The 24,692-nt window shown below is 39.2% G+C and overlaps 2 protein-coding genes across 7 annotated transcripts in view; one reads left to right on the forward strand and one right to left on the reverse strand.

The window, feature by feature from the left end:
- adamts10 (ADAM metallopeptidase with thrombospondin type 1 motif, 10) overlaps positions 1-4,496 on the reverse strand; it is a 54,933-nt gene extending 50,437 nt beyond the window's left edge. For both annotated transcript variants that reach the window (XM_040129012.1, XM_040129014.1), the window contains exon 1: positions 4,389-4,496. The gene's annotated coding sequence lies outside the window, so the exon portion shown is untranslated. The remainder of the gene's footprint in view (positions 1-4,388) is intronic.
- Positions 4,497-5,555: 1,059 nt separating this feature from the next.
- Positions 5,556-23,944, forward strand: LOC120790855 (tyrosine-protein kinase ZAP-70). 5 transcript variants are annotated; one of them, XM_040128796.1, is made up of 13 exons: positions 13,882-13,958; positions 14,277-14,739; positions 17,071-17,231; positions 17,334-17,472; positions 17,557-17,638; positions 17,802-17,824; positions 17,906-17,945; positions 18,715-18,919; positions 19,012-19,218; positions 20,388-20,580; positions 21,562-21,702; positions 21,850-21,962; positions 23,020-23,944. In XM_040128796.1, the coding sequence occupies exons 2-13, from the start codon at positions 14,335-14,337 to the stop codon at positions 23,135-23,137; spliced, it is 1,827 nt and encodes a 608-aa protein (XP_039984730.1). In that variant the 5' UTR covers positions 13,882-13,958; positions 14,277-14,334; the 3' UTR covers positions 23,138-23,944. The 5 variants fall into 5 exon arrangements, with proteins under 5 accessions (XP_039984729.1, XP_039984727.1, XP_039984730.1 ...); XM_040128795.1 differs by lacking the exon at positions 13,882-13,958 and adding an exon at positions 5,556-5,635 and having other exon boundaries at positions 17,802-17,945; XM_040128793.1 differs by lacking the exon at positions 13,882-13,958 and adding an exon at positions 7,038-7,120 and having other exon boundaries at positions 17,802-17,945.
- Positions 23,945-24,692: the final 748 nt, after the last annotated feature.

Below are 24,692 nucleotides of genomic sequence, written 5' to 3' on the forward strand. Positions count from 1 at the left end.
ACATCTTTAACACAGTTTCAAAAAAAACTGAACATTATAGCCTTCATGAAGGGAGGGTTTATTGGAGGACTGTTTTATTAGACTGTATTAGTTTCAGTTAGGTGTACCTAATAAACTGGCAACTGAGTCTACATGATTTATAATTTAAATAGGAAACATCTGGGCATTGTTTTCTTAATTTCAGCGAGGCAAGATATAATACAGGGCACATTGGTGGTACCCAGCTTTTTTGTTAAAAAAACAGTGGTATCATCTGCATAGTACTGCACAATGCCAATTTAAAGTTTTTTTTTCCAATCAGCAGATTTTAATTTTAGTTCCCATGCTCAGAAATAACAGGGAAAAGAGTGCTCTTTTCTTTTTTTAACTGGTGTACAGAAAGTGAAGTTTGTACCACAAGAGAGATGATGATCATTTAGAGGTAATAGTTCAGCCAGCCAGACATCACAGGTTTAAATCTTGGAGAGGGGAATTTGTTCATTTTCCACCTATTTGACTGTCCTGTGCTACAAATAAACCTCTACTTCCTTTTTAATTGAGCAATATTCCATTTGAGTTTGTTGTTTTTTTTTTTGTTTTTTTTTTACTTAAAGACCTACATAGAGCAAGTCTGCTTTATAATAACAACGGAAAATGACTTCCTCAGACCCACAGTACCCATTACAAAAACAGACCAGAGCCAGGATTGGGAGTCACAGTTTCATGGGTGCCCTTCTCTTTGACTTGAGTTTCCTGGCTTTGGATTGCAGTGTCAGCTAAAACCCAACCCTTGCTATCCAGTAAAGTCTGCCCACCCAGTTCACTCATGTCCCTGGCTCCCCTCCCTCCTTCCCTCCCCTCCATCCCTCCCTCAGAGCAGTCTGGGGAGAGAGGAGCGAGCGGAGACGCCACACTGGCCCAGATGGCTGGCGGGTAACCAACTGCAGCCAAAGGTAATCGGAAGCAGATGGGAAACTTTTTGGTGACGAGAGCAGGGGGAACAAGTTGCCTCCTCAAAAGAGGAGGAAAAAAACGAGTGCAAAGCCCGAGGGGGAATGAAAGACAGACAGCAAGAGTGTACGCTGTTCAAGCCAGCTGGGACAGCCATTCTTGAGTGTTAATACCCTAAAGTGAGTGTGGAGGAATGAGTTGAAAAAAGCCCTAATGTGCCTCTCATTTCATTTCAAACGGCAATGGGAAGGTACAGTAAAAGGAGAACTTTCTTAAAAAACACTGAGGGGTCTTTGTACTGTTGAGGCTCATACGTGGAACAACTGAAAGTCTTTCTCTCTTCCCCTCCCTCAGGCTTTCTCCCAGTCATTTCCTGCACAAGCCAAACTCCCCTCCATTTTCATTACTTCTTCTGCTCCCGCTCTCGATTTATTGTGGGGTTATTAAACTTGCAGCTCGATATCAAGCGCTTTTCATTACCACTAACCCTCCCCTTGTTTACTTAAACAAGAGAACGAGGGAGAGACTGGACCCCCCAATGCTCTACCTTGATGCTTTTCAAGTAAAGCTGCTTAAAAAGATTTAAGGACACCGTTCAAAAGATCCCCACAACAACATGCATGCAATGCCTTCTTGATAACTTATTGCTCCATTATAAACCACACAGAAATGCAACTAAATTAAGAGTAAGCTATCTCTTAGAGGTGATGGTGTTGTACATCTTCCATGGTCTGTTGTGCAAAACTTTCCCTCTGGGCAGTATCACTTTTGGCAAAATAAAAAACTTATTTTTGTCAGCAAGCCAAGTGAGCACATACGCTGACTCTCTCCTCTGTGTTTTGCTTGGATGAATTACAACTATCGAGCATATAGCTGCAGTCACGGCCAAAAGAGAAAGTGGTCCGAACTGCAGACAGGCCACACAATTTACAACGCAATCACAATTTACAAAAGAAAAAAGAAGGAGGGGAGAAGAACGGGGTCGTTGTTATAACAAGAGAGAGAAAAATTGGACCGCTCAGGATAATTAGGTGGGAATTTAAGGGTGGGCCAAATTTGCAATGTAATCAAGCCAGCGGACCCAGAAGCGTTTTGACACTTCATTTTTTCATCTTGTCATCTACTAGTGAGCACTGACTGGTGCTTTTCATGTGGTGAAAAGGATGTACAGTGAGTTTTTTTTTCCCTTTAAAGACTGGAGCTAACTATGCTGTCCTTGTCTCTAACGGTTGCCAGGGAGAGTGGAGCTATCCGAAAACTAGCACACTAATCAAAGCCATATGACCGGCTCAAAGTAAAGTCTGTGTGGAGCAAACAGATGCTAAATGTCCCTCAGCTTAACTTCAAGTCTAGCACTACCCCACTCTCTCTCTCTCTCTCTCTCTCACACACACACACACACACACACACTCTGTCTCCTTACTTTGATCAGGGAGTAGTTCATGAATCAGCTTTAGGTTCAGTTTATTATTTCATTAAACCGGCGGTGCGGCTTCTCTTTCCTAATAAGACCATGAGGCTATAGGATCAAATGGCCCATGAGACGAATGTCACAAGTCAGATGCAGCATTTCAGTCTGCCTCAGCAGCATTTGCTCCCCCATTGGAAATAAAAAGAAGTCAAGACTCACACAGATCTCCACATGAAACCCTACACAGGTGATAGAAGTAACACAAAGAACTGGGGGATATATCTCAGACTAAACTGCATGTCTGGTACAAAGACAGAGAAAAGAGAGAGGCAGGCATTCCTTTCTCAATTTCCCCAAATAAACAGTGTGCAGATGAAAAGTGGGAACATAAACAGGCCAGAGAACCTCGGATGTGCTCCCCTAACTCTGAAAATGTGCCTCTCAAGTCTGAAACAATATTTAGTGAGAGAGAGGGAGCTGACTCGACACGAAGTGAGTCAGCCAGCAGCACTGGGAACAGAGCACAGATGGTAGTGGAAGGTTTTCTCTTTCTGTCTTTTATCATATTCATTTATGTGCAGTTTTTATCTGCTTTAGAGCTGCCAGCAGTCCAAAACACCAAAAATACTCCTTTTACTACCACGAGACAAAGAAAAGTAGCAAATACTCACATTTGAGTAGCTGGAACAATGAATGTTTGGCTTTTTTGCTTGAAAAATGACTCGAATGAAGAGTGATTATCAAAACAGTTGCAAACTAACCTTCTGTCAATTAACTAATCATTTTAGTTCGAATCTTCGTTATCTTCCTTTGTAATGCACATTGGATCACAAGAAAGTACTTTATAGATGTGTTGCAGAGGAAGGCTGTAAATGTGTGTGGGTTTGGGGAAGGGGAGTGCAATATTAGGGATGCATCGATTCTGTATGGCAAATAGGTGTTGGCGACCCTACTAGGGGTAACGGCCATGGCGCTATCGATCCAGTTTACACACAGTTTCTTTGTTAGTCTTACTATGTTATTTTACATAAAAATGATCTCGATGAGTTCCAGACAGTAAGGTGACTAAATTATGACTAAGCTCACACAGAACTAACAGTGTCTGGTATTAGAGGATATGTTGAGTCTTGTAAAAGTTGTCTGGCATCTCCGCACAGCCAAATAAAATGATGAAATGTGGCATTTATATGGAATTAAACAAATTTTTACCAAAAATGAAATAAAACAGAATGATGCTGCACAAAGACCAAGAATGCAACACACAAACCTGCGGACTTGTGCAAAGTCAGAAGATGAAATGTCTCATCGGTCATTTCTGCTGTTTGCTCTGGGACAGTAGGTTGGCATTTAAATGTGTATACATGTCATAAAGCTGGTTACAGCACATCTGTCAGTCTAAAAAGTCTCTGTAATCTCTGTAATCCCTATAAGAAGTTGCATGCAGTAAAAAAAATTATAGTCTAGAGTTTTGTTGTGATAACGGTACAGCATCCTCTGACACTAGTTGTAGTTCTACCGCAGGAGAGAAACATCAGGGAGAAACAACAAGTTGCTCCCCCAGCCGGTGAACACTACAATGCCACACTTCACTTAGGTACCTGATGGCTGCTGTCGGCCACATCATCCCCTCCCACACACACACACACACACACACACACACACACACACACACACACACACACACACACACACACACACACACACACACAGTCTGACTGCCCTGTGATCAGCCAATGAGCAGATCCCAGCCATAAGTTAGAGTTCTTGAGGAGAACAGAATGGTGGGATAATCCAATGGTAGATTTTAGGAGAAACACTGTGCCAATATCACAAGACAACACTAAGTCCGTAGAGGTGCAAATCATCAAAAACTCTGAAGACTAAAGGACTAAATAAGGGCGACATCCAAAGTCTCTGAAGACATATTTCTAGAGAAATGAGCCTGCAAGAGTTGAGAAACTGCCTCTTGCCAGCATCATGTCAGGACCGTTTTCGTCCAGGGTTGTGCGTGAAAAAGCAGAGAGCGTTGCCGGGCTGGGTGACCTACCTTCCCGCGTCCCCCTTGCAGAAGTTTCCGCTGTCTGAGTCTGTCTTCAGAAGCGGAGCGGAGCAGGAGAGGAGGCGGCGCCGGCGGGAGACTGAGGAGACTCTCGACTTCTTTCACGTCCAGAGCCGGAGAGCCAGAGTTTGTTGTCAAGGCACCCACAGTACGAGGAGCGCACTTCCGGTTACAGCTTTCAAAATAGAGGTGGCAGCGGAGAAGACTTACTTTCGATGTGGGCTGAGTCCAATTCAGTGCACTTTACTTATGATCACATTAAACCTCATGTACTTTACTTTTCGCAATATGTAAAACATCAGTGTATGTATCACTTGCGCAAAATAGCCCAAATAGATATTTGTCATTTAGCTAACCAATCTATGCTCTTTCTATCTTTATTTTTATTTTATTTTTGGCTGGTTGCCACTCATAGCTGCACTAGATTTTCCTACATTTATTTCCTTTTTTGCCCATGTAAAGGTCAAATATAAGGCCGGGCTAAGGGCGTTGGACACAGGACACCCAGATGATGGATCTGACGATGCTGATCGCAGATGTCAATTTATATAGTGAAGCTGAGGTATGTTTCACGATGTTATGATAAAACTACTGATTTAATTAGAAAAGTGTTAAATGCTAGCAAATTAGCCGTTCTAAGAACAGTTGCATCCATAAATCCAATCCATTTTCTCCATATAGACACAAACAATGGATTTAAAATAAAAATGCACCAAAATGAAGACAACTCTAACTAGAAAACTGGGAAGGGTGTACACTCACAGTCATGTAATTAAAGACAAACAGTTAGAGCTTCATTAGGGTTTCCACACACGGCTCTACTGTGATGATTTATGAAGTTAAAGAAAGGTAAAAGAGAGATACATACGGTTAAAGTTTAAATTGAGTTAACTGAAAAAACATGTGGTTCCCAAACTAAATTTGAAGTTCTGCCTCATAACATTTCTATAACTTCTGTTTCTTTTCTGTAGCCACAAGTAAAGCTTGAAATAGTGAGAAGCAGGCTTGGAGACCCCTTGTTGACCCATTCAAGATTTCTCAGGTCTGACTGAGCCTTTTAAAGGCCCATGAAATGTTAGTAATGCGTACGTTTGTTTTGGTTATTTAATTGATTTATTTTGAAGGCAAACATCACCCCGTCCGGTTTCGGTTTGTCTGAGTTTATCTGACTTGATCCAGCAGGCTCCTGCTGATTGGCTGCCTGATCTGCGACTCCGAGGAAGCAGCTTCAGCCGGTGAGGTGGGGGAAGTGTACGTGCGTGTGCGTGTGCGTTTGTGTGTGTGTGTGTGTGTGTGTGTGTGTGTGTGTGTGTGTGTGTGTGTGTGTGTGTGCGCGCAAGTATCGCTGTCACTGGTCTGGTACCCTGGGTATTGCACAGGTGCTGGAGTGTAGATGTGTCTGAATGTATCACAGTGGTTAGTGAGGACAGAAAAAAAAGTATTTCAACATCAGTTATTAAGCTGCATCCCAAGCCTACAAGTTAGTTAACAACACATATACATTATCATAAATTGATATGTAATAAATAATATGGAATTAGAGTTGAAACAGTTAGTTGATTCATTGATTAGTTAATCATAAGACAAAAATCTGCAACCATTTTGATAGTTGATCAATCATTTCTCTCCATTTTTAAGAAAATATGACAAAAATTTGACGGTAACAGTTTTGCCAGTGTGAGGATTTACCACTTTGTCCAGTCATATTTTGTGGTAGAGTAAATATCTTTGGGTTTCGGACCTGGGGTTCTGGGAAATGATCAAGTTCCTTTTTGTTTTCTGATGTTTTACGGAGCCGACAACTAATTGATCATTTGAGAAAACAACTGGCAGATGAATCAATATTGGAAATAATTGTCAGCTGTAGCCCTAATGTGTATGATATATGTATAGAACTGTATCAAAAAATAGAAATTAGTTCCACAGACACACCATAAATTTCTATAATCTCATATCCTGTCTCACCTCTGCTGAACAGAAACGCTTATTAAAGTTGAAAACTTTAACCTGCTTGGTCTCAACATTTACTTCAAGGAAAAATTTTGACAGTTTGGGAGAAACGCTTCTTCGCTTTCTTGCTGAAAGTTCAATGAGAAGATTGACGCCACTCCCATGACTGTACAGTAAGTGTGTTAGCTTAGCTTAGCACAAAGACTGGAAACGGGGAAACATCTAGCCTGGCTCTGCCCAAGGGTGAAGTCAAATCCAACAAATGAGACGTACCATGTTTTTAAGTGAACTTTAAATGTGCTGGATGATGTTATCTTTGGGCAGAGCCAGGCTAGATGTTTCCAGTCTTTGTGCTGAGCTAAGCTGTAACGTTTCCTCTGCGTATTTAACACAAAGAGATGTGGGATTGGTATCAATCTCCTCACCAACAAAACGAGTAAGGGTATTTCTGAAAATGGTGAACTGTTCCTTTACTTTCAAGTCAATCAGTGTATTCTACATTTGGTAATGGGCCAATCAGGGTTTAAAAAGCTCAGAAGGAACAACTCAATGCGCGACAGACAAGATGGATGCTGAGCTCTGGCTATGCGTTGGCTTTTGGGTGTGCGTGTGTGTGCGCGTGCGTGCGTGTGTGTGTTTGTGTTGTGTGTGTGGTTCATTGTCACTAACACCCACTTGATGACAGCACCTTACACTGCTGTCAGATCAACAGATATATTTTTGTGTTTGAAGCAACAGCCTCGCTCTATTTCGCAGTGAAGCAGTGAAACGTAAGTAGATTCTCTAGTTAAGTCTGATGTAACAGCAGAAAACTACAAAGGAAATAAGTGTAGTTTACACTTATTTATTTTGTGGAAAAACACAAGAAAAATGATGCAGTAGGTGACAATATAATCAGGTTACGATTGAAATTGGTTTTAAATAATAGAATAATTCAACAAAAACCTACTGTACTGTTTGATATCTGCCTTGTTGGTCAACTGTTCTTCTCTCTTAAGTGCCACATGCTTCAGACTACACATGGTTTAGTGAACAGTAGCTTGATAGTAGTACTTGCCTCTCAAACTACGTGTTCAAAGTGTGTTTTAACATTTTATTTAAGTTTATTTAACAACTCTCCACCACAGCTATAAAATGGCTCTCGAGATTTTTTTTAATTTTATTTAATCTGGACTGAGTCTCTAAACCTACAGTAATCTGTGATATTTATTTATATTCTCACTGATCTGTCAGATCTAAGAAGCTGCTTCAAAAAAAGTTTCAGTTAAATTGTGTGTTATATTGACAGTTTTTTCAACAGCTGTGTCTGAGCTGTAAAAAAAAAGAGAAAAAAAAGAAAAAAGAATAAATGTGTGCACCACATTCGGGCTGAGGCATTGTTGCTCTGGTTTACAAAAGTAGAGATTACATGTGCAATATAAAAATAGCTGCTTTCATTGTGCCTTGGAATAGAAAACCTAAAATGGGTAGGATGGTTTTAATACACCCAAGAGGTCCATGTGTATCTGTCTTTTAACGCTTCTAACTTTTCTTGAGATGACTGGATGTGTTTTTGGTTCTGGACTGCGGCATATCTGCAAAATGTTCCAGACAATTTGAACATAACATTTAGTTTCAGATTAAGCCACAATTGACAAAAAAAGCCTTATCATGATTATGTTCCACCGACAGTTTGCTGCATATGTTGTTAACAGAAAAGAAACGACCGTTGAGGCTGTGCTGCTTGTGTTGTTTTCGTCCTGTAAGATACAGTATTCAGGCATTAAAATGTCAATGCAAATGACGTTTAACTTCATTCCCTGAGTGTATATTCAAACCTCAACAGGCTAATTTTAGTTTGGAATGATACAACATGAATCACAACAGACAAAAACATGCAAACTGTCTATCTGAATGCCATTTGTTTTCCATGTTGCAGGAAGTTAGGATTCAGTTTGGCACATTTAGGCCCCTGATCTGATGTGCGGATCAGTCGCTCATCCAAGTCCTCCTACGTCTTCAGTTGTTTTTAAAGAGCAGTTTGGGGAGAAATTACTTCATTTATGGGGGTTAAAGGACACATTATCTGTTGGTGGATGCCTACACAGACTCAAATGTTGATGTATGTATTGGGGAATGTTTTGAGTTACATAAGTCCCAGCTCAATTCCTGATAGCACAACCAAAATAATCATGACCTAAAATAACTCCAACAGCTAAATAGTTATCGCTGGAATGGTCTTGATTTGATGTGAATCGTGTAATCTGCAGACAACACAGCATGTGTTAGTCAGAAAGGCAAAGGAAGTCGCTGACCGCAGGGTGGTCTTTACATGTATGATTCAGGAGAGTAAAATGTCTCTGCATGGATGAGGTGCTGAGTCTCAACGACAGGGGGGTGACTTTGCTCTTTTGTGATTTTACTCTTTTCCAGCAGATGTAGACAGGAGACTATTTTAAATGACCCCTTACTGACCCCCACTATACATGGCAGTTTCATTATTTCCCCAGGCTCCCAGAAGCCAACCAGTACTGTAGATTGGTTGATTAATTGATTTGTCAACTGACAGAAAAATTATTTTTGCAACAATTTTAATAACTAACTATTTGTTTCAGTAATTTCTTAGAAAAAATGCAAAAAAAAAAAAAAATCACTGATACCAGCTCTTCAATTGTGAAAATTTGCTAGTTTTCATAGTTTTCGACGAAAGTAAACTCACCAAGTTTGGGTGGGTGACTTTTTATCTTCTGACATTTTATGCACTGAGAAACCAATCGATTGCTAAAGAAAGTAACTGTCAGGTATATTCATAATGAAAATACTACATACAACAACAATACGTCGGCTGCAGCCTTACAGTTCTCCTATGATGGAATAATACAACCTTTTCTACATGTAAATGTAAATGTAAACTTGACACGCAGAAAAAAATGGAAGTGACTTGATAAAACGGAACTTTACAACAAATGAGCAGCAAATATAAACTAAAACAATAAGGTCTTAAAAGAAGATTTTGACATAGGGACGCTCTATGAGACCAGTACCATGAGATGGAGGAAGACTGACCCTTCACGGCTGATATCGTACAATCAAGTGCTGCAACTTTCCAACAAATTTGCAATTAATCAAGCTATGTAGATCCAAATGATATGGAGTAAACCGGGAGGGCTGGGGCCCCTGGGCAGCTGCCCGCTCTGCCTGTTCGGTAATCCAGCCTTGTGCCTGTCTGTAGTCTTGGGTTGAAAATTTTGGATGGGTATCATGTTATGGCACAAAGGCAGCATTCCTCTGCTCTCCTCACTTTTAGATTTATCACAATCAGGGCAGTACCCACCTCTGAGGACACTGATGTCATGTCCCCTGTAATATATCTGGTACTGGTAATCTGACGTTGTGCAAAAATGCAAATATTGCACAAAGTGGCTTTGTAAAGCCGCTTCTGACATTTTTGGCCTGCTAGTGGTGTAAATCGAGGTTTGGTCACTTCGGTTCAGACTGAAATAAATATTGGAAAAGTACTAGACGGACAGCAATGCGATGTACAGACATTCATGGTCCCCAGAGGATGACTCCTGCTGACTTCGGTGATCCCCTGACTTTTCCTATAGCGCCACTATTTGGTTGAAAATATTTTTAGTTAAATGTTTCTACAACTACTCTTTTGTCCAATGTTTCGGATCATGACAGAATATCTAAACTAATGACATTCACATCAGGTCCAGCTACGTTGTGTTTAGTGCTATTTAGAAAATGTTAGCATTAATAAATACAATGTGAAAAGAAAAAAAAGCCATTTTTTGGCTGTTAGTCCTCTTATGCTGATGGGACTGCGCTGAGAGAATTTCCTGTTGTGACCTCTAAAGTCAAAAAGTGCCTTGTTGGCAAAGAAAGTTGTATCTCTCTTGATTTGATTTGGATCATGGAATCCACAGAAACACAGCTTGTAGTAGTCAGAGAGGCAAATTAAATCACCGACCTCGTAGCGGTATATGTCTGGGCTTTTATTGTCACTTGCAGAGAGCTCTTCATTGTTAGGATCGATCAGAGAGATTGTATTGGCTCCAGTGTTTAATGTTTCCAAGCAGTAACAACGGTTTCCCTCAGTTCTTGGTGCTTGACAAAACCTCTCACATCAAGACTGATAACCCAGAACAGTCATTTCTCTCCAAAATAGAAGAGATGGTAACCAGAATCAGGTTTTCGCTCTGTATTTAATCACATTTACTTTGCACCCTCTCTTCTCTGGGTGAAACCTGTAAATTTTGGCATGCCTCACTTATGTACTCCTCCGCTTGCTGGAAACAGAGTGACTCATAGGACTTTTCACACTGCTCACTGGGTCACTAATCTGCTTACTCCATAACACCTCATTTTGCAAATGTATCTTTTTATGCACATTAGAGGAATTTATACACTCTATTCGGCCAGTTTCTGTCTTTTAAAGTTTCTTTTGATTAAAACAGTCCCATGCTCGGTATGAAAAATACCACGCAACATTGTGGGTTAGGAGCTGGCTCAGGAACTGTGTCAGTCACTCTGTGCTTCTGTGGTTCATGATGTACGATAAAGTAGAGAAGTCATTAAAATCATATTTTTGAAAAGAGCACGAGCTGAGCCGAGACTTGGCTGCTGCCTCTGTTGGAAAACTGTCAATGTTTTGGTTAGTTTAGTCATGTCATAAATTACAGCAGTGTGGCTAATATTCTTGTCATGGTGTGTTAGGAGGGTTTGTTGGTTTGTAATTAAATTCACTTTCTCTGTCAGTTTAAGTAATATTCGTGATGAATTCATAATTGACGGGAAAGTTCATCACCATGGATTCTATATTGCCCAGTGTAGTATATAGTATATAGAAGAAATGTCATGGGAAACTGAGTTAAAGAAAGTAGTTTACATCTATTTATATGATCTTAATTATTGAATTAATTATATTATTATCTTAATATACAGGAAATTCAGGCAGCAAATAATGATTGCTTATTATTGATTCATTTGTCGCTATTTTTTTCAATTAAATGATTAATTGTTTATTCTATAAAATGTAAGACAGTAGTTCAAAGCCACAGTTTCCCAGAGCTGCTGTCTTTAAAGTGCTCGTTTTGTCCAACCAACAGTCTAAAACTGAAAGATATTCAACCGACAACAACATAAAACGGAGAAAAGTTGGATCTATTAATGCCATAGAGGATTAATCAATTATCAAAATAGTTGTTGATTAATTTTCTCTAGGGCAACTAATTGATCAAACAATGACTCATTTCAGCACAACAGGAAATATCTCAGACCTTTCACTTCAACGCAGATGAAAACTTCAGTACACTTAAACATGTATTCTACTTACGTACTAAACCCAGACTCATATAAGACAAACACAAGTAAACAAATCTTAAACAATAATACTTGAATCTTAATCTCAATTTTTTTGTAGTTTATTTGACATTACGAAAAGAACTACAAAAATGTGTCAAGGATAACACAGTACTGGTCCTTCTTGATGTACTATGGTAGTTTGATGTAGTTGACATCATAGTACCAGTGGTGCAGGAAGAATTCAGATTTTAAACATTAAAGTTTGTTTACAGGTTTTGGGGTGTGTGACTGTGTATATTAAAAAAAAAAAAAGGACTAACATAAATTCCAATTTATCTCCAAATAATCTCCTAAGAAGTTTCCTGGAAAGAACCATAATATTGTGGTTCTAATTATGGGTAGAATAGAGAGTGATCAGCATGAACTTGTGACTTGTATTTAGAGGACAGCCGTTGAGCTACACATGCAAAAGGTGCAATATGTCTGCTAAAAAAACAATTCAGCTTAAAAGAAACATAAGGATACAAGCAATTTATGAATGAGTAATAAACATTCACTGGGGTTTAAATGGAGCAGTTTCTTCATTGGAAATTTATCTAGAAGTCAATAACAAACTCAACACAACAAATTGAACTCAAATCCCAGTCTCGGGGCTTTGTTTCTGTTTCTCCTGTAGCTAGCACCAAACTACTTTCCTGGTTCTTTCCAGGAAACTTTCAAGAAATTATTAGGGAAATAATGGACCTGTAAAATAAAATGTTACGGAAAAAAAAGTTGTATAAAAGTAGCAATTCTGCAATGTACAAATACTCCATTACAAGTAAAAGTCCTGAATTAAAAATGTCTCTCAAGTAGAAGGATTCATAGCAAAATGTACTTAAAGAATCAAAAGTGAAAGTATCCATAGTTCAGAAAACTGACCCCATACTATCTTACATTACTGGATTGTAACTAGAGTGGTACCTTACACTTCCACGTTTCTCATTTGCCATAATTTGACTTTTAACACAACATGCTGACAAGAAATCAAGCAGAGTACATTTAGTCTCACCTAAACTGAGCTATGCTGATTAAAATATCCTAAAGAAACACCGTACAAATAGGTTTAGGTGTAGTTTATGAAACACTCATGCAGCAACGATGTCATATCATAGCTTGCCTGCAGATGTGTGGGGTAGCTGTTTGTGCACAGTGTATTGTCTGGAGGCCTTTGCTGTGGTGAGAACGGGGGGTCAAGCCACAGTGGATTCTCATTTCTTGTCGCAACTATGTGTCTGCGCTCAGTTGTCCAGCGTTGATGTGGGCAGCAGCACGTACATGTAGCCAGGAAACGCCGATTTTTTTTCATGATTTGATATTGTACTGGAACCAGAGGAGGGAAATTAAACACTGTATGAAACCTCGATAAGGATCCTCTTAATAACAAAATGTACAGGTTTAATACTACTCATCTAAGTGCATTGTGCATTCACGCAGAGACCAGAAACTGATGGAAAATGTAAAGGTTAACAGGAATACAACGTCAAGATTAGCTAATTAATTGACTGATAATTTTCACCACAGTGTCATAGGAATGGTTTTGGCTTTCATTTTTTATAAACTTCATTGTTGACATTTAAGATCTAAAACAAAACAGAATATCCTGGCTAATCTCTGACATTTTTTCCCCTCTTATTTCTTTCTAGTTTGATGTTATCATTATGAAATCACAATTCTTATCACAAGTATGTCTGCATGTTCAGATTATCTCATTTCTGTGTGCTTCGAGCTGACACATGATGACGGTTTACGCTGTCAATTTCTGTTTTGAACTCCAACAGGCGTTTTCCACCTGCTTTCACCTTGTTCCACGCAGCAGTCAAAACCTGCTTGATTTTAATCTTATCTTTACTCCTTCACATCAGCTTAGACACTTCTACTAAAGTCAGATTCCTAACAGACACACCTCATTGTGTGTATAGTAGTTTATCTAACTGCACAGTGGGGTAAATTTTCCCCCAAAAGTTTTCCTCCCATAGGAGGAAAATGTACAAACTTGTGTTTCTAAAGCAGAGGGAATGATCTTGAACCAAAAAGCACCTGTTCAACGGAAGAGCAAGATGTTGGAGAAAGGAGGCTGTGAGGGCGGACTGCAACTTCCTGTTGTGGCTTTTCTCACTATTGTGTTTATCTGCAAGCTTCATGCAGTCTCAAAATGCGGGTGCTTCTTGCTAAACATCTCATCCAGACATATGGGACGTCACAGCTCGTCTGAAGAGTAACATGTTCCTGTACATCTTATAGTTTGTCTCGGTAAAACATAGAAGAAAACAAAAGGAGGTGAAGTTGTCATGATGATGGGTTTTTTTTGTTTGTTTGTTTGTTTTTTCAGAAAAATTCGGAGTATTGAATTTTGTGTCGTTCATTTTCAAACCGTGCTTCTGCAACTGTTTTGTAATTTGGTAGATCAGAAACTAGGGCTGACTAAGCAGACAGTATAGGAGATTGGGGTTAAAAGGCTGAAAGGTCAGAGGTCACAGACTGGATTTAAATCTGTGTACTGGTCACACACTGCTCAACTGTATCAGCTTGTTCCTATAAACCTTCACCCCTCTTTAAATGCGGATCATTTCCATCTTTCTCTTTCTGTTTCTTTAGATTCCTTCGACCATCTACGTCCACGACTCCAAGCCAAAGTCCAGGTCGAGGTCTCACCATGTCCATCGACCCTGCGGCCGAGCTGCCTTTCTTCTACGGCAGCATCAGTCGCTCGGAGGCCGAGCAGCATCTGAAGCTGGCTGGGATGGCTGATGGCCTCTTCTTGCTCCGACAGTGTCTCCGCAGTCTGGGCGGCTACGTCCTCTCGATTGTGTCGAATCTGGAGTTCCACCACTACTCCATAGAGAAACAGCTTAACGGGACTTACTGCATCACAGGAGGGAAGCCTCACTGTGGGCCTGCAGAGCTCTGTGAGTTTTACAGCAAGGACTCCGATGGGCTGGTGTGCACCCTGAAGAAACCCTGTCTGCGCTCCCCGGATACACCGATACAGCCCGGCGTGTTCGACAGCCTGAGAGAAAACATGCTAAGGGAGTACGTGAAGCAGACGTGGAACCTGGAGGTGAGGCTCTGCTGAGAGTGTTGGGTCCTGTAGAACAGTTATTGTTCAATATTTTTTATAGTTCACAGCCTTTAAAAACCAGTGTGTCCCTGTTTATCAAGGGAGGTAAAAATTGACTAAGAACATTTACTCAAGTACTGTACTTAAGTACAATTTTGAGCTACTTGTACTTTACATGAGTACTTCCAATTTAATCTATGGTATACTTTTATTCCACTACATTTCAGAGGGAAATACTAAACTTTTACCCCCAATAAATTTATTGAACAACTAGTTAATTTTTCAATTTAGATATAACATAAAAATCGTATGATCAGTTTATAAAATATGATGCATTATTACAAATTAAACTACCCAACACTATAGGAAGTAGTTAAAATTAGCTCCACCTCAATTATCTACAGCTAAAAAGTACTGCTTACATATTAATATATAAATAATGATTGAATAATATAATAATGTAACGCTGATAGAAGCCGTTCTGCATAATTAGTACTTTTGCTTTTAATACTTTAAGTACATTTTGTTGCTACATTCTATACTTACATTTAAGTCAAAAATTGAATGCAGGACTTTTACTTCTAATGGAGTATTTTTATAGTGTGGTATTGCTACTTTTACTTATGTAAATTATTTGAATACTTCTTACCACTGATCTTCAAGTAGCGGGGACAGTTAGAGTATGTTTTACTACGATTAAACATTAAGCATGAGATGCATTTACCAGTTAAGTGGTAGGTTCAAACAAAATCACAGAAACGGTTATTTTCTCACTTACCTCTAGGGGTATCTACCCATGCAGACAGTTTCGATTTTATCCGTCCATGTTTTGACGTTTGTCTCAGAGATTTCCACCTCCACCCTGATACAATGTGGCGAAAACGACGTTTGAAAAATTCCTCAGCAACATCTCTCTCCAGAGGCAATGCCCCCTTCACTCTGGATAATCCTCAGAAGACGCTGTCAACTGTTTTAATAGTAGTAGTTCCACAAGTTTTCACAGCGGGGTGAACATACTGTACGTAATTGTGATTTGGGTGAACCGATCCTTTAAGTGGCAAGGAGCTTTGACTGGAGATATTTAACTAAACTGAAGAAAAATTTGACAAAAAGTATTTATGTGATCATATGACAGCAGCTGGAAAATGAGTCTTACTCACTTAAAGGTAAAAGACAAACAAATGTCCAAATGTTCAGCTGAAACCTGACCATAAGGTGCCACCATCAGAGACCCTAACAGAGTAAACTCACTCTCACCTCAGGCCCAAACATACACACACATACAGAATATTATGGAGAATCTCCAGGTGATGTTGGAAATTTTACTCAGTTTGACATGTGGCCCTCTCTAGTGCCTCTTCAGCCCGAAAGCCTGCAGTTTTAAGACTTTCCTCCTGCTGCAAACAGACACATGCTGAGATATCACTTGTGATCTTCAGTTAAACAGCCAAACTAGTGCTACTTGTACGCGGACTATATGACCTGAAACTCTGCAATAGCACCTCTAATCAGTGGGGGGAAAATAACTGAGAACATTTACTCAAGAACTGTACTTTAGTATATGGTTTTGAGCTACTTTACTTGAGTATTTCCAATGTGTTTAGGGAGATATTTTACTTTTTAGAGCATTTATTTGACAAATATAGTTACTAATTACTTAATTAAAATTTTACATGAAAAACGAATGGAAAGGTTATTAGATACAGATTAGGGTAACGTTTTTGTAGCAGAACTTTGTTTTCCTTCTTTTCCATGAATCACTCTAAACCACTGAACTTATATAAACCTCAACCAGCTACAACAGTAGAATGCTGCTTATGCATTAGTGAATTGGTATTAGCAATCTAATTATTTAATTCATTATAAAATATCAGTCACAGGGTCATTTTTCTGCAGAATGACTACTTCTACCGTTAATACTTTGTGTACATTTGACAGATATTTCTGTACTTTTACTCAAGAAGGGTTTTGAACGGAGAACTTGTACCTGTAATGGAGTATTGAAGGTGGTTCTAACAGTGCTCTTACTTATGCGAAGGATCTGTGTGCCTCTTCCACCACTGCCTCTCACCTCCACATTTGACAACCAAAGTAGGTGAGAAACCTCTCAAAGATGAGCTATGGTTGCAAAATGTGATGTGCACTTCTTTCAGATGAATATATTAAAATATATTGCTGCAAGATCCCAGGTGTCCAGAGGCAAAATAATTTACACACTTTGCTAAATTCATTTTTATATATAGAGGTAAAATCTTGTAGGACACAATAGTAATTGCATGTTAGTCCAAATGTGTGCATTCTGAATGTTTCTGTGTCTGTTTTTCTGTTCAGGGAGAAGCCATGGAGCAGGCCATCATCAGTCAAGCCCCTCAGCTCGAGAAGCTGATCGCCACTACAGCCCACGAGAAGATGCCTTGGTATCACGGTAAAGTCGGCCGCAACGAAGGCGAGAGGCGGCTTTACTCTGGAGCACAACCAGACGGCAAGTTTCTGTAAGTCTTCTTACTTTTGTGCCTGTTTGTCAACCAACCTCTGAAGGTTGTGTGTCAAAGGTCTTGGTGCAGGTTTTAAGCTAACTGTTTTGGGTTTCTCAGAGTGAGAGACAGAGAGGAGTCTGGTACCTTTGCTCTCTCCATGATGTACGGGAAAACAGTTTACCACTATCAGATTCTCCAAGACAAGTCAGGGAAATACTCCATGCCAGAGGGAACAAAGTTTGACACAATCTGGCAGGTAGACCCTCCAAAATACGTTATTTTCCTTATCTGTTGCATCTGATCGCCTTTTCTGAATTAAAATTTAACTTTATCTCAACAGCTGGTTGAGTACCTGAAGATGAAACCTGACGGCCTGATGACGGTTCTCGGGGAGGCGTGCCTTAACGGCAGAGCTGTCGAAAGTACTGTACATCTCATGCTATTATTTACTTTTCATAATTATCATTAACATTCTGTCATTGTTTGCGAAAAGCACTGAGTCATTTGTAACATTCAACCATTTAAATCATTACATTTAACACTAAAATTGTTCATATAACTGTACTTTGTCTTATAACCTTGCAGAGACACCCAGTCTTCCTGCAACAGTGAGTACTGGCCACATCTTGACCTTTTTAAGTCAGCAAATATTTCATTGTCTGAGATTCATTTTACTGTCACTCTTTCAGAGGCGGACTGGCGCAAATGGATACACACCGCCACCTCGAGGTCAGTCCCCTGAAGTACAACAAGCTAAAACCACTTCACACTTTCCGCAGCACCATCACCAAACACACATTATTAGCTGCTATGTTATATGCACTTGAAGCAAAATATCTCTACTTTATTTTTTTTTAATGTTTATTATGTTATTACAGTTGAATTCATGTATGAGCAGCAATTTTATGTTGTAGCTGGTGGAGGTGAAGCTAATTTTAACTTCTTTAAATACTGTTTGGTAGTTTAATTTGTAACAATGCATCATATTTTATATACTGATTATATATTTAGTGTTTAAAATCTTCATTTGAAATATAAACAATAACTTTATCAATCAAATAAATGTAGTGGAGAATAAAGTAGAGTATTTATCTCTGAAATGTGGCAGAGTAGAGGTATTAAAATGGCATAAAATGGAACTAGACAAGTAAAGTACAAGTACCTCAAAATTATGCCTAAGTGCAGTGCTTGAGTAAATCTAATAAGTCATACTATATTCCACCGTTGGATGCAATTAAATTACCATAAAATTAATTCAATGAGAAGCCATTGAGGATTTATGTCTACATGACTCAACCCTCTTGAGAAAAAAACAAAACAAAACAAACTGATGTTAAGAAATGAAGGATGGGGTTTAAATGGAGATTAAAAGATTATCTTTAAAGATACCAGCTGTTTAACGGTGCGCACTGGACATGCCAAAACCTGGCAACAGGTTCACACCAAAACATGCTGGACTGCATATTTACCTCATGTGGTTTGTACCTCCGCTTTACAGCTGTCCCAGCGGCCTCCACCCCAGTTGCCGCCGTGCCCGCGGAGCGGGAAGTTCTGCCCATGGACTGCAGTGGGTTCAACCCGTACCACAACCCGAACGACGTGAGGAGATTTAACATCCAAAGGAGTCAGCTGCTGATGGACGAGGTGGAGCTCGGCTCTGGGAACTTTGGCAGTGTCAAGAAGGGAGTCCTCAAAACTGACTCGTAAGGGCTGAAAAAAAACATAATGTTATGTCTTTACTCAACTCAAAAGTTATTATGTTCATCCAAAATTGTATATTTTTGGGGTCATTCAGGGGTCAGATAGACGTGGCCATTAAAGTGCTGAAGAGTGAGAATGAGAAGCTGGTGAAGGAGGAGATGATGAGGGAGGCAGAGATCATGCACCAGCTGAGCAACCCCTTCATAGTCCGAATGCTTGGCCTCTGCAACGCTGAGAATCTGATGCTGGTCATGGAGATGGCCTCTGCTGGACCTCTCAACAAATTCCTCAACAGCAATAAGTGAGTTCGAGTTTATAGTAAATCAGACACATTATCTGACGAGATTCTTGGCAACCAAACCTGACAAAGCAAACATGATGAGCACACAATGGAAAATGTTTTTTACGTGTATTTTTATTTAATTTCAGTTTACTTCATTTTACTTTACTTAATGATCACACAAACAGAATGGATGGATTACTGAACGGATCTACTGTGCACAGGCCCAGAGACCCAGAGTTCAGGGGGCCCTCGGGGCACAGCCTCTGTATGAATTCTTGTTCGAAAGTCACAGAGCTCAGTTAAAAGCCAAACAGTCACAAAGACAAGCAAAACAACCATCACAAAAAAACAAGAGACACAAAGCGACCACAGAGACACAAAATGACTACAAGAAGACACTAAAGCACCACAAAGAGGCACAAAATTTACCATAAATTTACCATAAATGACCAAAAAAAAGACACAAAATGACTACAAAAGGAAAAAAATTACCACAAAGAGGCACAAAAAGACTACAAAAAGACAAAAAATGACCACAAAGAGACAAAAAATGGCCTGGTCCATAATTCAGTTCAACTCCACTTTTTTGTATATCGCCCCAAATCACAAATTTGTATCAGAGAGCTTTGCAATCTGTAGCTACAACATCAGACAGTGATTCCTAACCTCTTTATTTTTTTTTGCATGTCACTGCCTAACATACAGCAGCGCTTGCCTATTACCCTTCATCATGGCATTAGAGGCCTTAATGTGGACATTATGTAATGAGCTTTTTCACATTAGAATGATTTTGCCCTTCATTTGAAGAACTGGATGCTTGATGGGATGAAAGTATCCAGTATTTCACAAGAAAAGAAAACAACCTTTAGATAAAAATCAGCAAAAATACACAGAACAAAGATATAAATGTATATGTGTGTATATATATATATATATATATATATATATATATATATATATATATATATATATATATATATATATATATATATATATATATATTTGTTTATTCATTTATTTATTTTTAAATCTCTTTTTAATCATTTTATGCATCCTCAGACCTATGTAGGTTGGGAACCAGTGACATACAACATCCTTAGACTCAAGATTTGGTTAAGGAAGAATTACATTTGTACAAGGAAAATAAAAAACATATTTTTCATCTTCATCTTATTTTTGTCCCACAGGGATACTGTCACTGCGGAGAACATTGTCAACCTGATGCACCAGGTGTCGATGGGGATGAAATATCTGGAGGAGAAGAACTTTGTGCACAGAGATTTAGCGGCTCGTAACGTCCTGCTGGTCAACCAACAGTTCGCCAAAATCAGTGATTTTGGGCTCTCCAAGGCCTTGGGAGAAGATGACAACTACTACAAGGTAGTGTACTTATGATGTACCTTGAAACAGCTGCACGGCAAAACAAAGGGACACAAGAGTAGAATAACTAAAGGGTGGGGGCGTGGAGGTTATCAGTGGTGCAGCTAACACAAATAGATAGTGTATCTTAAATTGATTGCTTTTCTGGGAATTACTGACCTCACACTGCACATATACTAACTCAACATTATCATCGCAAAGCTGTTACATGCTCAGTGCAAACTAAAGTAAAAACTAAATGGATTTCCTTTTTTACCGGTTTACTGACCCACATCTGGAGGGAATGTTGTTATCAGAAAGTCCCATGAATTCCTAACTCCAAGGAAATGATAAAAGACACTTTGAAATGGAACATACTGTTCAACAAAACTTTTATTGTTCCAAAACTTTTTTTAAAGTGTCGACCACCATCAGTCATACACTTTCATGTGACATACTGTAAATGGACTAACATCAATATTAAGTGAAATAACACAGGCCTAATCTCAGTCACAAAAGGAAAGGAATCAGCAGTTTAGGCTGTGTTGCTGTGCAGATTTACAGATAAATATTGACCTTTTTCATGTAAACAATTAATAAAATTAGGTACGCTAATTAGCTAAAGTTTTTCAAAAGTAACTTTAGCTTACGTACAGTGATTCTAATGTTTATTGCTATTTTTTCTGTTTTAATAGGTTCGAAAAATGTACTATGAAATGTAATAAGAAAATGTAGTTGAAATAAATGTCACCTCATCTTTTAATGTGGTGACATTAACAATGTTATTAAAATGTGCATTAAAAAATGGGGCGCCCTTTACCCATCCTTAATGCACCCCAGGCTGCCGTGCCACCCACTTTGGGGAACCATTGCTCTAAATCATCCCCTTTCCCCTTTCCCCTTAAAATGCAGTATGTTGGCTGTAATTATGAATATTGATGTAGGCTGCCTTTGGTGACTCATTGACAGGCTGCTTATTGGCATACATTTTGTGTTGTACAGGCTCGTACAGCAGGTAAATGGCCACTAAAGTGGTACGCTCCAGAATGTATAATCTTCCACAAATTCTCCAGTAAAAGTGATGTTTGGAGTTTTGGCATCACCATGTGGGAGGCCTTTTCCTACGGAGGGAAACCTTATAAGGTACGGTGTCGGGTGTTTCTGCAGAACACAGTCAAAGTCATCTATCAACTGTATAAATGACCTTGATCACAATATTCACACTACTGTAGGGGCAGGGCTGGCCCTGAACATCACTTTACAGCTCTTGTCTTTTTCAACTTTGTCCAGAAAATGAAAGGACCGGAGGTGATTCGCTTCATTGAAAGCGGGAGCCGTATGGACTGTCCAGCAGCATGTCCAGAGCGAATGTATGAACTGATGAAAGAGTGCTGGACATACAAGTGAGAAACTGATTGTCTGAATATTTTGCATGTGTTAGTTACTTACTTAAGCTTCATTCAACCAGCGAGTCTCACTGAGATCAAAATCCGTTTTGCAAGAGAGAGCTGAGGACAAATTACATGCATACCATACATACATATAACATACATATAACATCACAACAACGCAATTAAGAGAAGGACTCTCAGGTCCCTCAGAGCAATGAGTGTTTCCGTCTTCAGTTTGCTTTGCAGTTCATTCCGGTAGTGAGGTGCATGGTGTTATAAGTGACAGTTTCCCAGTTCACAGTTGGTATGAGGAACTTTTAAATCCTACCAATCCTGTGATCCGTTGTCACGTTTATGCATTTTGAACTCACTACGGATGTCTTGTAAAGTGATACAGTATATCTCCATAATCCGTAGTAGAAAGTACGGTAGATTGTGCTATATATATACATTTTTCTTTTTTCTTTTTTAAAACCAGAAACAAGCTCCGTTCTGGTATAAGAATCCAATTTCAATATTTTGTTTTTGGGCAAGGTGTTAGTTTGTTAGGACAATCTGCTCTTTTATCAAATTTCAGTAATCAGATTAGTTTATTATGAGATCATGATGAGCGCACATACAAAGGCTCAGTGCACTCGTGAAATCCACACATTTAATGTCATTGGAATTTAGATAAAGTTTTAAATAAATAAAAGACGTACATATACAACAACATGTATTGGAAAGTTAGTGCATACACAGAGGTTTACATACCATTTCTATTTTTTTGAACCACGAGAATAACCAGCTTGAATCATATTTATATATATGATTTTAAAAAATACTCTACTACTCTAGAGTACTTTTTTTTTTCCTACTACACTGTGTCATCCCCACATCTGAAAGCCTGACAACATTATTTTTCTTAGCCAGCCAGAAATAGAAACAATGCTCCATATAATGTATGGTATTTGAGATCAGCTTTAGACAGCAATGTGATGGTCTGTAACTCTTAACACGATGTGACATTGCCTTCCATTAATCACAACCAAACGGCTGTTTTGGGGTGTCCTCTTTCCTCTCTCACCAGACATGAGGAGCGTCCAGACTTCAAGAAGGTTGAGGAGTCCATGAGGTTTTACCATTACTCCCTATCAAACAAGGTCAAGCCTGAGGGAGCTGCAGCCGATGCTGAGCCTGACAAGTAGACAGAAACAAGGCACATTCTGTCCCAGTGCTGCACAAAGCATCCTTTCAACTGGCCATTAAACTTCCAAAACAAAGAGCTTTTTATGAAGAGTGCACACTGACCAGCTTTAACTACAGCACCGATACAGCCTAAAAGGCCTCAGTGACAATAAATGTGGATTTATAAATTGAACTTCAGTGTGTCAGCAATGTGAGGAGGATTTCTGTCTGTCTGTCGTGGTTTGAATGTCAAGTGTCAACATCCTCACATTAATGAAGAAACTTATTTTATATTCGGGTGTTTTGTAGTATAATGGGAGTGTCGTTTTTGTTTTGTTTCCTCTGCCAAGGAAGTTATGTTTTCACCCGTGTCTGTTTGTTGGTTTGTTTGTTTGTTTGTGTGTCAGTAGGATTACGCAAGAAGTACTGAAACGATTTTCACTGAACTTGTTGGAGGGATGGGGCATATAGCGGGGAAGCTCCCATTAAGTTTTTGGGGCAGATCCAGATCATTTACCGTGACTTCTAATTTTTTTTTCTGAAGTCTGGTGGATGTTGTTTGACATGGGTCCCGATAACATATGGGGAACAACCATAGATGGATTAATGAAAGTGCCTACTGGGCACAGGCCTGGGGGCCTATGTGGTTAGGGGGCCCCTGGACCAGAGTCTCTATATGAGGTGACTGTCAACATTTCTTGTTGGAAAGTCACTCAAATGATTACGAAGAGAGGCGAAACAACATGGACACAAAATGACTACAAACACGCACAAAATAACCACAAAGAGACAAATGTGCTAAACAGAAAACTGCTAAATGAAACAAATTGACTACAAAGCGGCACATAACGACTACAAAGAGATACAGGACAACAACAAAAAGACACAAAATGACCACAAAGATATCTACAAAGAGATGGAAAATGACGACAATGACACAAAATGAACTGACTACAAACGACATTTCTTTCAGTCTGCGTCTCTTGCTCCTCTGTAGGAGTGGTTAGGGGCCTTTTACATGTCTGTGTCCAGGGGCCCGTTGTCTCAGGGTTCGTCCATGGTAATAACATCTTGGAAACATGCAGTGTATACAAGTGCAGAGCGAATTATGCAATTATGTGGATAATCTGCCATGAAAAGCTTATGTATATCTGAGGGAGATCATGAAAGAGGAAGCCCAAAACTCCACATGTTAAGGCAGATTTTATGAGGCCTTACTCAAACTATTCTTCCAAAATAAAAGGCTTGCATGGGAAAAAAGAGCAGATTATAAAGGATTATAGCCATTTATGACATTTTGTGTAGCACTAAGTGAACAAATAATCAGGATAAATAACCGGTAGTTTAAAGGAGCATTATGTGTTGAAATTCATATTATGTGAAAGGCCTGTTAATAGATTTATGGGAAAAAATTCTCATCATTTAGAAAACGTCAAGTCAGATGTTGCCTGTGGTTTTCCTATCAGTAATTCAAACATGATGTATTTTGTTTTATAATGACTGTTATAAAATAAATGGGATTAGTCAGGTTGTCCCCTGCCAAAGGAAGTACTTCAGACCTAACAGGCACACTGT

The sequence above is a fragment of the Xiphias gladius genome, chromosome 6, assembly GCF_016859285.1.
Source record: "Xiphias gladius isolate SHS-SW01 ecotype Sanya breed wild chromosome 6, ASM1685928v1, whole genome shotgun sequence".
In the NCBI taxonomy this organism is placed as follows: Eukaryota; Metazoa; Chordata; class Actinopteri; order Istiophoriformes; family Xiphiidae; genus Xiphias; species Xiphias gladius.

Excerpts from the sequence above, each read along its gene's own strand:
- LOC120790855 (XM_040128795.1), top strand. The coding sequence starts at position 14,335 with ATGTCCATCGACCCTGCGGCCGAGCTGCCTTTCTTCTACGGCAGCATC. Across the intron at positions 17,232-17,333 it reads CAACCAGACGGCAAGTTTCT|AGTGAGAGACAGAGAGGAGT; the intron begins GTAAGTCTTCTT and ends TGGGTTTCTCAG. Across the intron at positions 17,639-17,801 it reads TAACGGCAGAGCTGTCGAAA|AGACACCCAGTCTTCCTGCA; the intron begins GTACTGTACATC and ends ATAACCTTGCAG.